The 22892-nt window shown below is 38.1% G+C and overlaps 1 protein-coding gene across 2 annotated transcripts in view; it reads right to left on the bottom strand.

Moving 5' to 3' along the window:
• Window positions 1-22892, bottom strand: part of MTR (5-methyltetrahydrofolate-homocysteine methyltransferase) — a 92576-nt gene that overhangs the window by 25509 nt on the left and 44175 nt on the right. Inside the window, exons 13-21 of one of the 2 annotated variants that reach the window (XM_081944861.1) lie at window positions 20595-20707; window positions 20027-20167; window positions 18304-18489; window positions 14455-14634; window positions 12947-13063; window positions 12703-12843; window positions 6029-6118; window positions 4872-5024; window positions 3450-3557 (exon numbers count right to left, since the gene is read on the bottom strand). In XM_081944861.1, the coding sequence (XP_081800987.1) occupies window positions 3450-3557; window positions 4872-5024; window positions 6029-6118; window positions 12703-12843; window positions 12947-13063; window positions 14455-14634; window positions 18304-18489; window positions 20027-20167; window positions 20595-20707 (1229 nt within the window). Of the gene's footprint in view, window positions 1-3449; window positions 3558-4871; window positions 5025-6028; window positions 6119-12702; window positions 12844-12946; window positions 13064-14454; window positions 14635-18303; window positions 18490-20026; window positions 20168-20594; window positions 20708-22892 lie in introns of those variants that run through there. The other variant, XM_081944862.1, reaches the window with a different exon arrangement.

The following is a 22892-nucleotide window of genomic DNA, read 5'->3' as shown; positions in this document are numbered from 1 at the left end:
CCATAATGTGTCATCTTAGGCTTGTCATTATGTCTCAGCCTAATTGTCCTTATAATGAGCATCATATATAAATACATTCCAAAAGATCTTTCCCCTAGCAAGGAATCACCTTGCATCTTAGGCAGTTTGCTGCAACTCAACAGACCACAAAGTGAAAAATACAGTTATTTCTTCAATCCATTAATTTGACCCTTATGAGAATAAAATTTAACAATATTATTGCTGTGGGAGTCAGCCTTTCTGAATACAAAACACTGGGGTCTTTTAAAAAAAATTACTTTTGTCAAAATAACAGAATATTCCTCATGGCTTCAATAAAGGAACAATTTGTACACAGGGATCTATCAGCAGCACAAATGACTATTATTCAATAAAAAGAAGTAGATCAGAGCATTGTAGCACAGCCTTCCCCAACCTGGTGCTTTCCAAATATGCTGGAACTGCAACTCCCTAAATTCTTAGCCATAATGGAAGCAAGCATTTTCTCTCCTGAAGCCCCTACTTCTAGGATTCTCTACTGATTTCTTCAGTGAATGCTTTCATATCAATGTTTACACACTATATTAATTTCTTCAAGCCAAGAGCATTTCATTGATCTATACATGATAGTGGCATATCTATGGTTTTAATTTTGTTTCTTATTCATGAAAAACAGTAAGTGCTGGTGAGACGGTTTTAAAAAAGAAACAGAGGCACACACATAAATGTTTGCTTCTTTTAGTATATCATATTTTGCTAATATTGGCATGTTTTTCTCAAATGGAGCCCTTGTGTTCAAACAGGTAGGAATTCTGCGAAGAGATAAATGAAAAAACTCACCATGACTCTATAACTATGGCTCTTTAAGGCTGTACCCCCCCCCCCATTTATCCTGATTACAGCATAGCTCATTTTCAAAACAAACAGGTATGTAACCCAGAGGCATCCAGGGGGAGAAATCAACAGCATACAGCAGGCATGCACAACCATGCTCTCAAAGCTCTGCTCCTTTTAAATAGCTGTTGCATACATCATATGAACGTAAAAAATATTAAGACTTCAGTCTTGGCTGCCATCTTGAAGCTGTTATCTTCCCTTACAGATACCTCTGCTGGCAACCTTACTACCCCTTAACGTAAACGTAAAGATTTTGATGCCTGAGAATTTCTGGGTTACAATAATACTTAACTTTTTCTGTCTTCTTAAAAACATAGCAGAATTTGGGGGAAATGAACATGCCACAATAGGCCAAGGTTCAGCATAATTATGCATTACACTCATGAGAGCCTGCTTGACTGGACCTGAAGGGCATGCTCATTTAATCAAGTCAGGGGGGGGAAAGTCACAGTGGAATGGTCAAACAATAATCACAGGCCTAATTGCTTGGGGAATCCTAAAACTGATGGGAATGGGAAGGGGGGGGGGGGAAATGGGCTAAGCTCAGACTAGGCTGCAGTGTGGACCAGTGCATATATTTATTCTTAAGACATCTTGGGGATAAAAACAAGATGTTTTCTAACATTAAATGATTTGAAGCAGACTAATTGGGAATAGAACTAAATAGCTTTCCTCTTCAGTCCTGGCACAAGCCTGCAGCACAGCCATCCATTCTGAAAGATAATAACCAGTGCTCTATATTTGCTGTTCTTCTGGCACTACAGAGAGTATTCTGGGAGGTAACTGCACTCAGGAGAGCGTCTATGCCAGGAGATATGCACCTCATTTTGAGATAGGACAGCAGCAATGATAAAATTCATATTCAGAAGCCAGCAGATTCACACACACACTAGAACAGCAGCATTTAGCATTTCCAAAAGACTGCAGCATTACCAACTATTAGCTAATAATAATACAGGACTGGCCTAATTCCATACTGATTCACAACACACTTCCCCCTTTTTAAACAAACATGTGGCCGCTAAATAAATACATCCTAAAGCAAGTAAGCTTCTTGATTGTTGTGTTTTTCACTCAGCATTTTGCTTTACCTCATTTCACTCCCTTCCCAAATGCCAAAGACAGCATAAAATTCACAATTTGTTCTTAAATCAACCCAGCCTTCGCACCAATTTGAACTACAGGAACAACTGCTGTTATTTCATTTTTCCATGCCTGTTAGGAATGAAAGAAATCTGCTACAGCACAAAGCATCAGGTTTCTTCCAGCCTCCTGATTGCTTCCAATGAGTAACTACACATTAGCTTGGCAGATGCTTCCTAAGTCATGAGGCTGCAGAGCAAGGAAGTCCAAGGATTTTGTTTGCTCTGCCTTTGGAAGTGAACCAATCTGATTCACACCTCCCAAACTCATTTGCATTTCTCCAGAATCCATTTTTCAATTTCAAAACTGTATCGCATGATACATCAAACCACAAAATGCTTTTAAAACAAGAACTGCAGATTTTTAAAAAGAAAAATGCCAATAAAGAGAGTAGTAGGAATGGCATGGACTTACTAATGCATTTAGTGACATCAATCCTAAAAGGTCTGATCATCCATCTCTTCCTTGCTGGGACTCTCTAGTAACAACTAGCACCTCTTTGCTCCATACCTTTTTGCTCAGAAACAACAGTTTGAAGTGAGGCTGTATGAGATTGTATAGAGAGGCAATCCCTAAAATTAGTGTCAGGCCAGGAAGCCATCTCTTACAATGGGCCTTCAGACCTGCCACATTTAGTGCTGTGGGAAAATGGGAAGGGGGCTTATATGGAGTGTGGGAAATATACAGTCATAATAACATTCCTTCTCAGAGAGTCAAGGACATCTTGCCCTGCACCTGGAGGGGCATGACTGGGAGGCATGGGACGGTGCCTGATTGGGCCATATGTTGGACATGTGGGTGCTGGGCAGAGGCTTGCAATTTCATTTGAGTGGGGAAAACCTGGAAGCTTTCAGATTCAGGTTTTCCCAGATGTGCCAATATGACATCTCTAATAAAGTGGAACTTTGAGGAACTTCAAGCCTCGAAGTTTTCTTTCATTCGGGGTGTTACCTGGAACCCTGACAATTGGCTTGTAAAATGAAGGGGAGACCTACCCAATGGGAAGAAAGGGCACAGAAACAAAGCTGGCAATGGAGGTAGACCACATCAGTGGAAAACTCTTATCACTGAAAATGATGCTGTAGAGAAAAACGCAGCTCAACAGAAAGAGGCAAAAACTGTTCTTGCTACTGGTTGGGTTTTTTTTTTTTTTTTGCCTATTGAACATTCATCCAATTAAGTATCAAGTTTATGACTATGGATCCTTATGTAGAATACTATTGCTGTTTGTTTTATTGGCAACATATCAAATGGACAACTTTTATGTTTTCCGATCAGCTGCCCATTTCTGTGACTCATGTAAGAGGATCTATTTATTGCAGAACTTGCTGCCATAGCGTGCCATGAATTCCTGCCCCACACAAAAATCTATAACACAACTGCAACAAAAATTAATTTAAGAGATTCAAGGATTGAAGCTGCAAACTCACATCTTCCTCCGTGCTACCAGACAATGCACGTGATTCTTCTCTTTCCTTCTCCATGAATGGGATAAGATGACCCACCGCTTTCTTCATAACTCTAGCGGATTTAATCACCTGGATATTCAGTTTCAGAAAAAGACCCATGAGAGTGTTCAAATGTTTATTCAAGATTATAGCAACCAATGAATTAATCTGCAAGCAAACCATACCAGGCCCCCAAAACAGAAAATTACCAATAAATACCAACTAAGTAACCTAGTAACTTCTAAGCAACTCCTTTACCAGTTTCTCCATTTTCTGGCGTTTCCAATACATTACAATCATATAGAGTAGAATATTTTATTTGGCCAAGTGTGATTAGACACACAAAGAATTTGTCTTTGGTACAGCAGCTCTAAGTGTACATGCAAAACAGGGTAATAATAATCACAATAATGACACCAATAATGGGGTAATAGAGAAGATGAGAAGGATAATAATACTATTAGAGCCATATAATGTGGTTGAATATACTTAGACATAAGAAAGTATTGTGAGGATTAAGTGTTCAGCAGTGTGGTGGCACAAAGGAAAAAACTGTCCCTCGGACTAGTTGTTTTGGAATATAATGCCCTATAGCGGCATCCCGAAGGGAGGAGTTGAAACAAATTGTGTCCAGGATGAGAAGGGTCTGTAGTTATCTTCTCAGTCCTCCTTCTGACCCATGCAATATACCGGTCTTCTATGGAAGGCAGGCTGGTTGCAATTGCTTTTTTTTGCAGTCCTAACTATCTGTTGGAATCTGTACCTGTCCTTTAGTTGCTCCGCCAAACCAGACAGCTATAGAAGTGCAAATGATAGACTCAATAATTCCTCTTTAAAGCTATATCAGCAGCTCCTGCGGCAGTCTGAACTTCCTGAGTTGATGCAGGAAGAACATTTTTTGTTGCGCTTTTTTAATGATGGTTCTAATGTTAGATATCCATTTTAATCCTGGGAGATTATACAACCCAAAAACTTGAAGGATTCTACTGCTGATACTGTGCTGTCAAATGTAGTAAGAGGTGGTACAATTGAAGGTCCCTCCTAAAATCCACTCTCATCTCTAGAGTTTTAATTACTGGTAAGAAACAGCAGTTCTCAACCTATGGGTCGGGACCCCTTTGGGGGTCGAACGACCCTTTCACAGGAGTCGCCTAAGACCATTGGAAAACACATATTTTCGATGGTTTTAGGAACCGAGACACCAATTTGATGGTTGGGGGTCACCACAACATGAGGAACTGTATTAAAGGGTCACGGCATTGGGAAGGTTGAGAACCACTGTACTACAACATCCTGAAGTGCTAAGAACTGGACATTGATCCTCCCTCAAGCCAAAGAAATCATTAGTGTAATGTTTAATTACACAGCTAAATTGGGATAGGCTAATGGAAACTTCTTCTTTACCTGAGGAAGAAACATCTTGCCAGCTCCAAAAAGATCACCAACTATTTTCATGCCATTCATCAGGGGCCCCTCAATTATATTCAGGGGTCTGGGATACCTCTCTTTGTTTTGTCTAGCCTCTTCGGTATCCTCAATCACATATTTCTCAATGCCCTGGGGAAAAAAACAACCATCTGGACATTAAAGTGGTTATATCTTCCCACAACAAGCATCATTTATCTATTGCATTTTACAAAACTGTGGGGGGGGGGGGGGAGAACAACCTTCAAAAAGAGACTGTAGTAATTCAAGGGTGTTATAATTGGCTGATTATACCAAGAGCTGAATTAAAAAATAAACCTACAGAATAATTAAAGTTAAAAAAAACCAAGAGAAATAAAAAATACTAGTAATGTCTATTAATGTTGAAAGCATAAGAGGCAATGTTTTCAACCTCTTTCAAAAATAACCCTGAAGGAGCCTAGCAAAGGGAGAGAATAAAAGTATTCACCAGCAGGAGGCCTCCTCATTATCTCACTTCCCAAAATTGTGTGTGGGTATTCTGAAAAGGATCTCCTGAGTTAAGTTTTAAAATAGACAGGCTGTTCTTGAAGTATTCAAAATTACACTTCCTTTTTCATATTGGCAGCTTCTGATCTGTTAAGTGCAATTAACAGCAACTGGTTTCAAGCCAGCTGCAGCAAGACATTGTTACAGCCTTGCCTCAGGTGAAGCTCCATTTTTCATTACAAGGTGTTGATGCTTTGAAGGGGTTTTTAAATTGAAGCCTGTGAAGAAAGTTCACAATGTTTTTCAAGCTTGGCGCCTTTTAAGATGTGTGGATTTCCACTCCCAGAATTACCCAGCCAGGTAACATGTTCAGAATTCTGCAAGTGGAAGTCCACACAACTTAAGATGCTCAACTTGAGGAACTCTGTTCTAGATCTAAATTTGTAAGAAATGTGAATGGGCATTTATTTGTATTCTTCAAGAGGAGTTCTGCCGATTGAGATCTCAAATGGGCCATTGGAAGTGCACTGTATTTCTCAATTCATGAGGAACAAATCCTAGAAAGGTGAACCCTGATGACATAACAGATTTAGACTTGTCCCCTTCGGATTAAACTTAGTCAAAGAGGCAATGGAACAAATTTTAACTCATCAAACAGGTAAATTCACCTTAACAAGGCCATACTCCAGTCTTTCTTCTACAGCTCCATTTCTCCATTCATCGGTCTGTACCACTTTTTTCCCTCCTTGAGCATGAGTCTAGAATGAGATTAAAGTTTTAACTTTAGGTTAAAATGAAATCATTTGCCTCACAACTACTGATAAATATATTGAAACTATCTTCCTATAACTGGAATAAGAGGTTCCTTTTCCAATCAGATAAGGGTGCTTTCTGTCTCAGAGATTGGAAGGTCTTTTAGGCCAGTGGATATCAAACACGTTGGTCTCAGTGCCCCTTCACATTCTTAAAAATGACTGAGGTCCCCAAAGAGATTTGGTATATGTGGGTTATATCTATTAATATTTATTGCATTAGAAATTAAAAATGAGAAATTTTAAAATATTCGATTTCAGGGTCCCCATGAAAGGATATTGGGGACCCCCAGAAGTTCCAGACCATACTTTGAAAATTGCTTTTAGGCCATTGAAAAGACATAATTTTAATAGAGTCCCGGGTCAAAGTGGGATAGCCTTCTTCAGATTCTTTGTTGATTCCAAAGTGTAGATTCTGTCTACACTTCTATTAAAATGAAGTGTAGAATCAGAGAAATAGGCAAGAGCTACTATGAAAGCGAAGAGGGATAAAACATTCCTCAATTCCTGGGAAACAAGGTAGTATTCAGAAGTGACTATGTAGCAATAGAGGTTTAATAATTGTTCTAGCCGTCCTATGGAGTTAGGTTTCCTGTTCTAGGCTACTTAGTATAGTTGACATGAAGACCCAAACTTTATGTTTTATTCGCCAGAATCATATTCTGCCACTTGGATAAATACATAGTGTTTTTGTATAAACACAATGTTAAATGTGTCACCTCAGCTCCAAAAAGATTTTTCACTGAATGTACAATATATATTTAGCCACGTCCTTTATTTTATGTCTTTATTATGACCTTCTAGCCTCAGAAATACTGGGGGGGAAATAAGCAAAGGGCGGGGTGGAAAGATTATTTACCTCAGCATTATATGATTAAGATCCCTTAAAAAAATCAAGGGCATGTTGAGGCATCTTCTTATATTTAGCTGTATAGAAGAAGATTCTTGCAGATCAGTGCAGAGTTGCATTGGATTATTAGCATGGATGTCTGATGATATGGCACAATCTGCTCATACCTCACACTTGAATACAGATAAACAGTCACTTGCACAGGACAACAATGGAAAGTGAGTGAAATATATATTTTGGAGTGTTCTGGACTACAAGTAATCACCCCATTATCAAATTGATCAGTGTCCAGAAAATTCATGTCTAATGAAAATCTGACCTAACCTGTTTCATGTGCTCTCTGGACTTACATAATCAGGGCATATGCATAAGATACTCTACACATCCAAACATTTAACGGCTGCTGATTGATTCCAGAAAGCTTTTGCTTTTAAATGAGGTAAGACAGGAAAGCATAAATATTCCATCAATAGGAATGAAAATGCCAAAAAAAATGGAGCTTTGGATTTTTATTTCAGGTAATATAATTTAAATGTATCCCCAGCCAGTCTAGCAGCAATTTATTTTAAAAATCTAATAACTTAACTTGGCTTTAGTACAGTCCCTCTTGGTGATCGTTTATGTTGCATCACGTAATGCATCACTAATGAATCAAACACTGTTCTGAACTGGAATGTGCCCGTCAGCTTAATAGAACAACCCACACTTTCTATTCTGCTGTGCAATAATACCTCAGTCTCCTTTCACTTAAAATATTTTATTATTTACATTATTATTTACATTACATAAATGTGCTGTGGTTTATGGAGCATGTCAACCAACAAATTCTGATGCTAGTTATTTTAAACAGTAACACTGGCAAAGTTGCTCCTTCCCTTAGTATTTTCCTTGTAGAAATAGAACAGAAATAGAATTCTTCATTGGCCAAGTGTGATTAGACACACAAGGAATTTGTCTCCAGTGCATAAGCTCTCAGTGTACATACTACAAAAGTGATAGATCATTATTATAGTCAGTGTAAAAAATACATTCATCATAAAACATTAGATATAACACATAGTGATAGATGGGGATACTAAATAAGAAATCAACATAAATCATACTAGGATATTAAGTAAACAATAGAAATCGTAAGATACAAGTAACAAAGTTACAGCCATAAGAAGATAAGGAGGCGGAAGGAGGAGCCAACATCAAGACATTACAATGTGTGGCCTCGAAACTCCGATACTCCCGTTGACACTTTTGCCGCTGGACAGTCCATTTGGACCTAAACCGTCCCGCAGAGACGGTGATCAGGAAGACGAAGACTTGCTGGTCTCAGGGACATTGCAAAGTCCCTGATTGACCCAAGGAAAGCTTTTCAAGCCAGCGGTAAACAGGCAGCCCCAGGCTGAGGAAGTCGGGACGGCTCCGGAAGGAAGGAAGTGAAAAGAGAAAGTGAGTCCATCTGGTGAGGTATTTTTTCTATTTTGGGAAACACTGCCCAAAGAAACTTTTTTTTAAAGCCAAATTAGATCCTTAAGCAAAATAATTAAGCGGCAAAATTAACTTATATTGGATTGCTTTGGAAAGCTTTTTTTTCTTTTGTAACTATACTTTGTGGATTGAAGTGCTCGCAACGTTTCTTGTTTCTCCTCTTAAAGTGAACAGATTAATTTTTTTTCTTCCGCTTTTTGTTACTTTATTTTTTGACGTCTGGATTAAAACCTTCCTTTTTATTTTAACAATTCTTCCTATTACTTGTTATTAAATTTCATTAAAGAACTTTGTTTCCTATAAGCCAGAGATAAATATTAGAAAGTGGAAAGTAGCAACACTGCCACTCGGAGGTCAGAGGCTGGAGTTTTTGAAACAATGTATCTCTTCTTTTTTCCTCTTTGATCTTACTGACTTTGTAGCTGAAGGGTTTGCAATTTGTTTACAGAAACTGATAAAGAGCCAAGGGCACGAATTGTTTTCGCAGATGCTTTTGAGAACTATTTTGGCAGGGGAGAGAAAAGGGGGGGAAAACAGAACCCTTCTCCTTTGAAAAGCATAAAAGAACTTGGTTCTTTTAAGTCAACCTAAAATAAAAAAATAAAAGAGGCCTGGAAGGCTAGAGTGGCAGTGGCTACTAGTTTTTTTTTCTTTTCCTTCTTCTTTTTTGGAAACATGGATCAATATTCAGATGAGGAAACCTTAAAATTCCAAAATATCTTGGTTGGAATTCAAAATCTATTGGAAGGATATGGGAGAATTGAGAAGACGTTGGAAAAACTTGTGATCCTCACAGCAAAAGATGAAGGAGTTGGAGCCCCAAAAATTAAAGGGGAGAATGAAGACATAGAAGATAAAGACAAGACAATAGATGAATTTATTAATGAAGCAAATGTGGGTGAAAGTGGAACGAAGGGAATATGGAAAAGGGAATTCAACGAACTGGAGCTCTACCCCAGATTCCAAGATACAGAAGAGAAAAAAAAGGTGATGATGGATTTAAGAAGAGAATTTTTTTCAGAAGCACGACTGACAACCAAAGACAAGCTAATTTTAATAACAGCTGGAGGGCAACGAGATTACCTGAGAGATCCATCAAGCAACAAAGTGCGGAGAGAAGTCTATAAAAATCTTATAAAGGAGATAAAAAGAAGACTGATACCACAATTGGCAAGAGAGATAAGACTGTTTTGTTACTGGAAGGATACAGGTTGACAATGAAAGTTGATAATAAAAAAATAGTTAATTTTGGTGATCAATAAGTAGGAATTTAGTAATTCTTAGATTGTTTTAGATGGTTATTAAATGTTTATTCATCAACAAATAATTATAACAACAATAATGAAATGATAATGATAGAGTTTAATGATATATACATGTACTGGCAAACTAGTAAAAGAAATTTGGATATAAATTGCAAATTGCGATCTGGGAAAAAGACCTATAAATTTTATTAACAAACTTTTATTTAAATCTTGTCATAAAGGTATAATGCTTTTTGAGTTTGACGAGAGGAGGTGGGATATAAATAGTAAATGATTTTTAGCCAATTATAATAACAATAAGGAAATGTCAATGGATATTGTTTAATAATATATACATGCTCTGGTATTGACCAAAGCAACTTGGATATAACCTCTAAACAGCGAGTTGGGGGAAAAGGGGGGGGGAGGGTTTGGTTTAGAAATTTTATTAATTGACTTTTACTTAGAATATGTCATAAAGGTATAATGTTATTGGAGGATTTTTGAAATAGCTAATGAATGGCATTATGTGGTTGTGTTTTTAAGTATGAATGATTTGAGGTAAAAGCACATTTAAATAACTGTAGTCAAATGAGAATTGTGGTACATTGATAGTAAGATATACAGATTTTTGATTTAAAGTGTATAATCTAATGTGAACTATAAGTAATGACTGTGGAAGAAATGCACGAAAGTTATCTGTAACCAATCGACACGCTTTCTACAAGATGTAATGAAGGATGATTCTTCTTTTTGTGTTTTTGTTTAATTAAAATTTTAAAAAATTCAAAAAAAAAGAAGATAAGGAGATAAGTAATAGGGAAGATGAGAATAATGATGGTAATACTACTGCCTTTCTAGATAGTTTGACAGTGTTGTGGGAATTAGTTGTTTATCAGAGTGATGGCGAGGGGGAAAAACTGTCCTTGCGTCTAGTTGTTCTGACGTGCAGTGCCCTATAGTGTCGTTTTGAGAGTAGAAGGTGAAACAATTTATGTCCAGGATGTGAGGGGTCTGTAGGTATTTTCACAGCCCTATTTCTGGCTTGTGCAGTGCACAGGTCCTCAATGGAAGGCAGGTTGGTAGCAATGGTTTTTTTCTGCAGTTCTAATTATCCGTTGAAATCAGTGTTTGCCTTGATTGGTTGCCGTGCCAAACCAGGCAGTTATAGAGGTGCAGATGACAGGCTCAATAATTCCTCTGTAGAACTGAATGAGAGCAAAAACTACAACTTACAACCTGCCACTTAGTGACTGCTTAAAGTTATGATGGATCCCCCAAAACAGAACTTACAGCATTAAGACTCCTTGTCTATAGTCACATGACCATATTTTGGGCTCTCCGCAACCAGCCCACATTTACAACCATTAGCAGCATCCCCTGATCAGGTGACCATGATTTACATCGTTTTCTTCAGAAACTGGTGTTTACTTATACTTTCCAGAAAGAAAACACCTCAAAGGAAACAATGGGTTTGCTTAATGACTGCTGCATTCACTTAGTGACCACCATGTTCACTTAACAACTGCTGCAAAAAAGATCATAAATCTGGTTGCAGTTACTCACTCAAGGCCATCACGAATTATGTTATGACTGAAATTGCAGGCTCAATTACAGTTGAAAGTCAAGGACTACCTATATACCATCTGCTTCAATGATCGTCATCATCATTTTAGCCACTGTCTATCCACTGCAAGATGAAGGCCTCTTCCACATGTTTCCACCAATATGGTCCTGAGCTTTCTTTTCCCAATAGGGCCCACAATACTTGCTAATGTCATCGATCCATCTTGTTTTAAGTCTCTTTCGCAGATGCTTTTTATCAAGTGGGATCCATTCTATGAGTGCCTTGATCCACCTGCCATCAGTTCTTCTTGCTATTTGACCAGCCCATTTCCATTTCAATTCTTTTAATGTCTTGATGGTATTGTATTTTATTTATTCCTTAATCCATGTGCAGGTCTTTCCATCTTCTCTTTAATGCCAAGCATGTATCTTTCCACTGCTCTTTGCACCACTCATAGCTTTTATATTCATTGTGAGGTTATTGTCCTGTTTTATCGGCATATGTTAGAGCACACTGATCAAAAACTTTTCATGCATGGGGGCAGATTGTTCTTAGAACAATCTCCCCTTATGCCTGAATCTGTTTGAGTATAAAAACAAAAAAAACCCAGGTTTTGTAACCTGTAAGGTGTGCAGCAAATGAATATCATCGCATGCTTTAATGTGCTCCACCCTCCCAGCCCCTCCCCATTGCTCACATCTCTGTGATTTGCTACTCTTTATTAAAAATTCCAACATTTGAAGGTTCCCAAACGCAAAGAACGTGATTAGGATCTCTCTACAGATGTTTATCTCAAATAGGCACAGCTGGGGATTCAGAAGGCTGTGGATTTTGAAGATGTTGGCATGGAGAAAGATTACTGGATCATTGTTATTACAGTTGGACATGAATTTCTGCATTCTCAACTCTGGGACATAACAAATTAGCATGCATCTTACTAAGAAAGAACTCACTTGTTTGCACATTTATAGCAAATACCATATTTTGTATTAATTGTAATTGTCCTGGATTTTTTGTTGTGTTTTATACTGTCTCTTATTTTTCCTTTGATGTTTTAACAATTAGAAGAAAACCCAGTATATTATAATTCATAGTCTTGAAGCAAAAATGTGTTTCTTGTGATATTTATCTATGTATTTTCCTAAACTACAATTCTACTTTGTTTTTCTTTGGGAACGGCAGAAAAGGCCAATATTTTCCCCAAAATCATCCGAACGCAGCATGATTTGATATAAAGTGCTTTGAGGAAGAGGGGGAAGCAAGGGGACATTTGAGGTTACATATATATAAACAAACCAAGTCACTTAAGAATAATTGACAAAGCAATTCTTCAGGCTTTCAGCTAAAAGTTAATTTGTGCATATTAAAAATAATTTAGGCAAGATGTAACCTGAGCATAATGCAAAAGTTTTTCCGTCGCTTCTGGATCTTTATTCCATATCAAATCTTCACACAACTGTAAAAGTTCCTTTTGGATATCATCATACACTGGCAGATTTCCTGCATTCACAATCCCCATGTCCATTCCATGCTGAAAATAAACACAAGGGGGGGGGGATCCAAATGGATATTACAACTTCTTCTACAACGGTATTTTTCAATCAGAAACTATTTTGCCCAAACCATCACATTACCTTAATTGCATGAAAAAGAAAAACCCCATGCATTGCTTCTCGAATCGCTTCCATTCCTCGGAAAGAGAAAGACAAGTTGGAAAGCCCTCCACTTATTCTGGCTCCAGGCAAATTTTCCTAACAACAGAAATTCCAGCAAAGTAATGAAATGTTACAAGAAAAGAATAGATACCAAGTGTGGTTAGCATTGTCTGGTCACTGGAGAAACAGTACAAAAGAGCAATACACAGAACATTATCTGACTGCCACTTACATTATTGTCAGGAAAAAAATATGACAAATAATAAATAAATCTGAACAGAAAAATGCTCATTTCAAGAGATAGCCTATCCTATATTTAAAGAGGTTTGTCTTATATATCTTTCTATGACCATACAAAATGAAAATTCATAGGAATTTTGTTTTTTCTTCCTTTTCTTTTTGAATATTTTCATTCTGCTGTGAAAAAGTCTATACACTCTTCAGAACTAGAGCTGTGGAGCCTTACAGATTACTCCATTAATTTCTTATTTGGGTTTTTTAGGAAGCAAATAATTTCTTACCCCAAAACTATCTTACTGGTGCCAGGTGTTTCTGTATGAAACTGAGCAGCCCAAAGAAATCAATATTACAATTGGACAGACAACTGTGGATGAATCCCATCCCAATGAAAGTTGTATCTTAACCATTGCATAACTTCAATAGAGAAGATTAATTCATTGGTTGCTATCAATCTGCCTAAAACATGATAGAAGACAATGGGAAGCATAGACATTATGTATACTAAGAAGTTATGCAACACAGATATTCTTTTCACACAAGGACATTCATTGTGTTATATCTACATATGGGCAATATGTTAATTCATATCCAAGAAACTTTTTCAAAGCTTCTGAACCATAATCCTGAAGAATGTCATATCTCATTTCTCTAATACTGACCTATCTGGTTTGAAGGGGAATATATAAATGTAGAGATACAGAGATATATTAATATTACTTTTACTCCTTTGTTAACATTAGAAAAATATTGAGCTGTAAACTCAAATAATACAGACATAAATAAAAATGTTTTTATCATATATCTGTGGCAATTTATCACATACATACGCAAAAATAAAATCTCAAAAATAGCCCATTTACCATACAAACTCAAAATAGAATCACAGACAGTAATGGAACTTATATTAATTGAATGAAGTAACTTTCATGACGTTGTCAAAGGTCTTTTGGCCAAACTGTCAATTTTTGGCAAATATTGCTCCATTTAATTACTCTAAGTATATATATACAATTCAGTTAATGGCCCGAGTTATTTTTAAGCAACTATATAATTTATAATGCTGCTGCTACTGGAAATAAAGTTGAAGAAATTGTACAACATAAAAAGTTGTACAGTTCCATTGAAGCCACTGCTTTTACCTCACCCAACTACTTATAAAAGCCAGTGGAAAAATGCTTAAAATAAGTAAATCAGGTTGTTGTTTTTTAAAAGAACGCAAAACCCACTCACTAACTTCCTAGACTCACTTTTATTGTTTTAGTTGCATTGATATAGTTAACTGCATACAAATTATGTTCCTCCATTCCAGTACCTATAGTCAAAATGTTGGGATCAAAAATTATATCACATGGATTAAAACCAATTTTGTTCACAAGAAGGTCATAGGCTCTGGTGCAGACTGAAATTTTGTCTTTTGTTTCTGTGGCCTGAAAAGAAAAACACGTGAAAGGACAGTAGTTAGGGTTTTTTCTGTGGTATCATGTTTCTGTTTATCTAGGTTTCTTGGTCTGTTACAATAAACCTATGTTTCAGCAAAGCTCTTCGATTCATGATTCAAAGTTAGCAGTTCTTAATAATAGTCCTATTCATTTGTTTATTAAGATACACTTGTAACACATGAGATTGCAGAATACTGCAGAATTTATAACATTCTCACATCAATCCAATCCAAACCCAAGTTTGCTGCTCCAATACAAGCCAACCACTCTCATTCTCAACTGCATTTCCCATTTTCAGTGTTAGCTAAGAAGCAGGACCAATAAAAAGCTTTAAAACAAATTAAGTATGAAGAACTGAGGTCTGTTTCAATACATGCAACATAAAACATAATCAAAGCAGCCAAAGTTCAGTATCAGAAAAGCTGTATCATCTAGTTCCTATGAAGTGAGGATAAAACTGAAGGATGATAAGAATGCAGTTTCAGATCCAGAACCAAAAAATTAAGTGTTTTACCTTACCTTTACCTTTATTTCGATTTTTATACCGCCCCCTCTCCCCAGAGGGACTCGGGACTCATGCAGGTGTGAACACAGGCACATTTATTGACATCTCCCTAAAGAAACAAAATTCTCTCCCCCCCCCCTCCCCAACTCGGTTGCACAAAAGCTTCGGGAGCAAGGAAAATATGTGTTTGAGTGAAGGAGGGATGCAACAATGTGCTTTGGAATGTACCGTATTTTTCAGAGTATAAGACACACCTTTTTCCTCCAAAAGAGGGTGAAAATCGGGGTGCGTCTTACACTGAATACAGCCTGTTGGGCCTCCCAAAAGCCTGCCCCTTTGCAAAAATGGATGTGCAGATGGTTTGGGAGGCTTGCAAAGTGCTCCTGGGGACTGGTGAGGGCAAAATCGAGCAAAAACAGGCCCTTTTTGCTCATTTTTGCCCCACCTCCACCCCCCAGCCCCTCAGGAGCACTCTACAAGCCTCCCAAAGCTCTGCATGCCCTTTTTTTGTTGTTGTTGCAAAAAACGAGGCGTACAAAGGGTTTGGGAGGCCTGCAGAGTGCAAAAACCTTTTTTGTTTAATGTACCTCTTCAAAATCATGGTGCATCTTATACTCCGGTGCTTCTTATAGTCTGAAAAATACAGTATGTGACAGCATTGTTCGTGCCTCTTTAACTGAAACATACATTTTTTTCTGAAGCCCAGAAAAGATGCAGCTCCTTTAAGGAGCATTATCAGGTGAAATGTGTGCATTAACCCTTATTCTGAAACACTTTTTCAGCTTTCAATTAAAAGCACGGTACAGCCGGTTGATGAAAATGATGGAACTCGCTGAGATGGCCAAATTGACTTGTCTTGATCAACAGGAAACATAACATTTATGTTTATTGCTGACTGGAAACACCTTATGGATTTTTGCAGGAAAAAAATGAACATATGATTTATGGATTTGATGAAGGAGATAGACTATAAAAAGAAAAGAGACATGTTGTAACTTTACAGAGGCAAATGTATAATTGTACTTTACATTCTGTAAAGAAAATCAGAAGTCACTTCTTTGTATCTTTTTCTTTCTTTTCTAATTTTCTTTTACTTTTTTCCCTTTGTTGCACTTTTAGCTTTCTTTTTTTTCTTCTTTACTTTTTATTAGCTTGCATTAGTTTTTATCTTCTTTTTAAAAACTTTTTATAAAACTATAAAAGCAAACTAAAGTACAGCATATTCCATGTTAATGTTTATGCTTATCCCAAGTCTTAGAGGAAAAACAGAATAAAAATCCAATAATGGCACGAACAGCTCTCTGTGATCTTGCATGTAACACACTCCACAATCAACTGGAATTCAGGAAAAAAAATGCCTGTGACTTGAAATTCCAGTTTGCTAATCTTTAAGCAGGCTAGTCCTCAAGTATTTCACCATGTATTAATTTTGTTTGTTTGTTTATTTGGATTTATATGCCGCCCTTCTCCAAAAGGACTCAGGGCGGCGTACAACATTAAAAAAAAAACACATCCCAAAAGTTAAAAAAAAATTAAATACATATCCAAAAAACAAACCGAATTTAAAAGACAATACATTTAAAATAAGTTAAAATTAACAGGCCAGGCCGGCTTGCTGGAAAAGCGAACTTTTTAGGGCGCGTCGGAAGGACCGGAGGTCAGGGATTATATGAAGCTCCGGGGGCAGCTCATTCCAGAGGGAAGGCGCTCCCACAGAGAAGGCTCTCCCCCTGGGGGTCACCAGCCGACACTGTCTGGCCGACGGCACCCTGAGGAGGCCAACTCTGTGGGATCGTACTGGATGGTGGGAGGCTACTGGTGGCAGTAGGTGGTCTCGCAGGTACCCTAAAACTAAAAATCTCTATGGACTGTACACCGCCCCGAGTCCCTTCTGGGAGAGGGGGCGGTCTAGAAGCACAAATAAATTGAAATTGAAATTGAATTTAAAAAAACACTTCCTGTCCAATATTAGCCATAGAGAATTTAATAGACAGGTATGCTATTAATAGTTAATTGAAGATGTTATTGGAACATCCTCTACGCACATATTGTTAAAGTTATTCTTGCATATTATTAATGTGATTTATACTCTGCTTTTTTGCTCAAAGGAAAGCTATTTGCTGAAGGAATGTATGTTAAGTGAACAGATCATGACTGCATAAGAAAATGGCTGGGAACGCCATCTTCACAAATCTGAGCCACTTAAATCAAGATAAAGATATAATAGTAACAGCTAAATAATGCTTTGTGATGAGAAACAATAGATGGAAACTAGCCAAGGAGAGAAGCAACTTGGAAATAAGTAGAAATTTCCTAACGGTGAGAATGGAACAACTTGCCTCCAAAAGTTGTGGGTGCTCCATCACTCCATCAAAAAGAGACTGCACAAACATTTACCTGAAATGGTATAGGATCTACTTGAGTAGGGGGTTATACTAGAAGACCTCCAAGGTCCCTTGCAACACTTTTATACTCTATAGAACTCTGTGTTCTATAGTCTTAGGTGCTGCTATATTTTTTCTTGTTATCAGTTTTGTGATGATGCTTTGTAAATTCGTGTTTTACTTTATTTGTAATAGGTTCAGACGCAAAGTCATTGGATATTTCAGCATTACAATTTAACTAGCCAAGCTCATATATTGACCTACAGGTAGTCTTCAAGTTATGACCTCAATTGGGATCAGAATTTCAGTCACAATCATTGTGGTCATAAGACCCAAATTTATAACCAATTTTGCACTGGTCGTTAAGTAAATAACACTGTTGAGCAAATCACCTGGTCCTTAAGGGAATCCAGTTTTCTCAATGGAGTTTCTTGCCCAAACTAGCAAAACCACTGGAAATCACAATCACATGATTGTTGGACGCTTTAACAGGCTGTAAATGTGAGCCAGTTGCCAAATGTACAAATTGTAATCACATGACCATGGCGGGCGGAGGGTGACAGTCATAAATGTGAGTATAGCTTGTAAAGCCCTTTTTTCCCCAAGGCTGTCATAGCTTTGAACCATCATTAAGCAAATGATCGTAGGTCAAGGGCTAACTCTACTTTGTTTAGGTTATTTCCTACTCCTTTTACTGGAACACAGATAGGACAAAAGTTTCTATGACCTTTTGGGCAATTTCTAGTGGGTGAAGAAAGTGTCACCAACCTGCCCCACTTCATCAAATGCCATAATCACTACTGCTGCTCCATATCTCCTAATTTTTCTTGCTTTACTTAGGAAATCCTCTTCACCTTCCTTCAGACTGATGCTGTTTACTATGCATTTCCCTTGCGAACACTTCAACCCAGCTTCTATTACAGAGAAGTTTGAGGAATCAATGCAAAGGGGCACCTGAGGATAAAAAGGGACAACATTAAAAAAAAAGATAATGATTTTCAAAGCCAATAAGTAGCTAAGTCTAAATTGTATGGATGCATATCCAAGGCAGAGGGAAAAGGTCTTGCAAGTTTAAAAAAAATAGAAAGGCAAATCGTCTACGCAATTACATTTACCACAAAGGCTAGACTAATTTCTCTCTTTCAAGAGCTTTCTTCAGATTATGACATCCTTGGAAAAGATTCTATGACCTAACAGCAATATTTGCCCAGGGCTGACATTCAGATTGATGCACAAAAATTACAGCTGAACAAAACATTCTAAGCAGAGGGGTTTCCTGCCAAATTCCAAAGGCTTAGTGACTTCACTTCAGAATATAGATCAGAGGAAAAACCATTTTGGGTGATCGTTTCCCTTCTGGCTTCTCCTCACAATCTGTGCTCTCAGAAGTGACAGTGAGAACACTAGGACACAAAGCTGCCTGAAAAATAAGGCAGGCAATTTTTGGCGTTTGGGGGAATCTGAAAGCTGAAGTTGGTACCCTTAAAATTTGCAGAGACTACATTTTATAAAATTTCAGAACTGGTCTCCTTTTATAGCATTTGGCTGTACATGATTCAATCAAATGCTTCTTGGTTAAATCAAGATACTTCTTTTGGATAAAAACATTAAAGCTCTCTTACATGAGGTCAGGCACTGCTACTGAAATACATGTAGACTGGTGCCAAATAATGTCTGCTCTGAAGGTAAGCAACATTATATAGACAGTGCTCATGATATCTGTGGTATTTAGTATTATTTATGGATTTGGATTATTTACGGATATGAAGGAGGGACCCAGTGGCTCAGACGCTGAGCTTGTTGATCAGAAAGTTCGGCGGTTCGAATCCCTAGCGCCACATAACGGAGTGAGCTCCCATTACTTGTCCCAGCTTCTGCCAACCTCGCAGTTCGAAAGCATGTAAAAATGCAAGTAGAAAAATAGGCACCACCTTTGGTGTGCCCTCGGTGTTTTGTCATGCCGGCCACATGACCACGGACAGCGCTGGCTCTTCGGCTTTGAAACAGAGATGAGCACTGCCCCCTAGAATCAGGAACGACTAGGACATATGTGCAAGGGAACCTTTACCTTTATGGATTTGGAAATTCAAGAATCAAGAATTGACTTCAAAAGCCAGGGACATTCCTATGAGAGCAAAAGACTCAGGGCCAGCACTTTCTTCTGAAATGAAAACTCAACACTATTTGAGAAGGACACCACAAAGGCTTTAACCATACCATAACTATCTAGATAGGGAAGGAAACAATAAAATACTTGACATTTATGTAAGCTTCCAATATTATAGCAGTCCAGTCCAGGTCAGAAGTATAATGTCTAAATATCACAAAAATTATAATAACGCTTCTAATGCATTTCTTTTGATTTTTCATTTCCTGTTACCGTTTTCTCAATCAGACAACCTGCTGAGGTATTGAAATATTGTGTAGTTCCAAGACATGTAGAGAACACCAGACTCACGAAATTAAAAGACTATCCAGTTAAATATATAACCTTGGCAATGTCAGGCTCCGAAGCAATATAGTTGCAGAATCTGGCCATAGCACTTGGACCATCTAACATTCCATCATCCATGTTGATGTCCAGGATCTGAGCTCCCATCTCAACTTGGGCCTTGGCTACACTCAAGGCTTCCTATGTTAAAGGAAAAAAGACATCAGTTCTAATAGAAATGCATCTAATTCTGTTCAATCCCCCCTTTCTTGTATTTACTTTGATGGCATTTGTTTCTGCATTTTTTAGCAAACTGCTTTTATTGCGTCTGTCTTCCCATAACACTGTTTCTACTTTTTTAGTCTATAAAATGTGTCAGTTTATTTATTTACATTTATTTTGTAAAACATTTTAGAGGCTGCCATCATCACATTTATTCAGAACTGCTTGAACCTCTCACTTTTACAAAAGAAATGCTCAAGATTGTGCTTCTCATTGTACTAAAACAAAACAAACAACTATATTAATATAATGTACCTAGTAGAAACTATGCATTCCAATCCTTAAACAGTATACTTATACAAAATTTTAATGCAAGTCCTGAAGCTTAAAAAAAAGTTGGACCTACTTCATATTTGCCGGCCATTATAAGTTTGGCAAATCTCCTTGATCCTGCAACATTGCAACGTTCACCAATGTTGACAAAGTTGGTGTATTTTCCAATCCTGAAGGGTTCCAGACCTGGAAAATAAATTTTAGGTATACATACAAGGAGAAAAAGAATACTCTGAAAAACCAGAATATCGCATTTTATGAAAAGATGTTCTTATTTAAATATGCGGTTTAACAGAATTTTCTTACTGATCCATGTAGTCTGGCTAGAGAAAAGGACCTTTAAGTCTCCTTGCAACAACATAATGTGGTGTTACAGCAAAGAAGTAGAAAAGAATTCAAATAACATACCTGATTTAGATGGAATATATTTGTAACACATTATGTCTGTAGCAGATTCACAACAAATAGATGAATGAACAAGGAAATGACAAAAAAGAAAGAGATCTTATCTCTTCAGACTCATCATTACACAGGTGGGTTGTTGTTATTTGGGTGCCTTTGACTCAGTGTTGACTCTTGAGGGTAAGGTAGGGTAGGATAAGATAGGATAGAATTCTTTATGGGCCAAGTGTGATCAGACATGGTTTAGGTCAGTGCTTCTCAATTATTTTCTGTCATGCCTCCCCTAGGAAGAAAAAACATTTCGCGCCCCCCCCCCCCGCGCGACTGTAAATAGTATCATTTGTCTATAAAATTGTTATAAGTACACCTCTGCATAACACTGTATCCTTATTAACGTATAAGAGAATAAAAAAAGAAAGAAATGTGGATCAATTTACAACAAAGAATAGCTTTATTAACTGTAGCAGAAAAGATTTAAAGGAGCACAGCTAGAACATATACATACATATATTTATATATAGAGTATCACAGAAGTGAGTACACCCCTTAACATTTTATAAATATTTAAGTATACTTAAATATTTACAAAATGTTAAAGGGTGTACTCACTTCTGTGATAACACTGAAGAAATGACACTTGTATGTGCATGTATACACACACAAACACAAACATATATATCCTGCACGCAGTGATTTCTAGAAACAACACCTGCTCGTCTCAGTGGGAAAGACCCACGCATCCCAGATGCGAAGACTGTCCAAGTGGTCCTTAAGATGACCGCCAACTTAGGGAGGGAGGGAGCCGCAGAGGCTTTTGACTTTTATGCCAACCAAATGCTCGCCGATTGGCTCCCTCAATGAGCTTCTCTGCGGCGGGGCTCAAAAGGAAGGAGACTCCCGCCTTTCCTTACCACGGAGCCTTGGAAACTCTCCAGACAGAGACGCATCCTTGAAGCCCGGGTTTCGCTTCTCTCCGCCGGGGCCCCACCTTACTCCCCACCCATTTAGCCGGCACTAGATCCGGTTCCCGTACGGCTCCAGCGGCCGATAAAGGAGATAAAACAACCGGGTCGGAGAAGGGGCGGCTGAGGAAAGAGAGACGCGGGCGGGCTCAGCGATCCTGATGGGCAATCCCTGCCGCCAGGGCGGAACAAAAGCGGGCAGAGGAGACGCACCAGAGCACCACCGGGGTCAAACGAGCCCCCCTTTATGGAGCCTCACGCCCCCCCTGGGGGGCGCGCCCCACTATTTGAGAACCACTGGTTTAGGTAAATCTGGCTTCCCCATTGGCTTATCAGAAGGTAGTAAAATGTGATCATACGATCCCTGGACACTGCAACCGTCATAAATACTGTACATGCCAGTTGCCAAGTATCTGAATTTTGATCATATTACCACGGGGATGCTGCAATGGCCTAAGTGTGAAAAATGGTCATAGGTCATTTTTTCAGCTCACTGTAACTCTGAATGATCACTAAACAAATGGTTGTAAGTAAAAGACTATCTGTAGTCTCTGGCCCCTTCCTTTCCTCTGAGTAAGGCTTTGCTGCATGAGGAACCAACTCTCTTCTCTACCTAGGCAATGAGTTGAGTCCTGGCCAGGCAGCCCAGAAGGGTGAGGTGTTTTTTCATACAGGCTAGATAAAGAGTATTCCAGAAGGTGATTTCTCTGTAAGCTTCTCTTTGCGTCCTCCAGGCCCCATTTCTTTACAGGAGTCTTTATGCTTAGCAAGCACTAAACTCTGCAAGCACTCGTCGTCTGATACTGTAGCTTACTCACAGGGAGCTGGTGTTTCCCCGTCATCACCAGCAGCCATTCTATAATGCTATTATAAACTAGGTCAGCCATCTAAGCCATGTCATCCTTGTGTCCAATAAGTACAGCAAAATGAAGATTCCCTCTAAGAGCTTTCCGAAGTAGATTGAAAGGCTGTAAAATAAAAATCCTCTTCATCTAATAGCTTAACCT

Source organism: Natrix helvetica (genome assembly GCF_964273705.1).
Source record: "Natrix helvetica genome assembly, chromosome: 2".
Taxonomy (NCBI): Eukaryota; Metazoa; Chordata; class Lepidosauria; order Squamata; family Natricidae; genus Natrix; species Natrix helvetica.
This window is presented reverse-complemented; position numbering and strand designations above follow the sequence as displayed.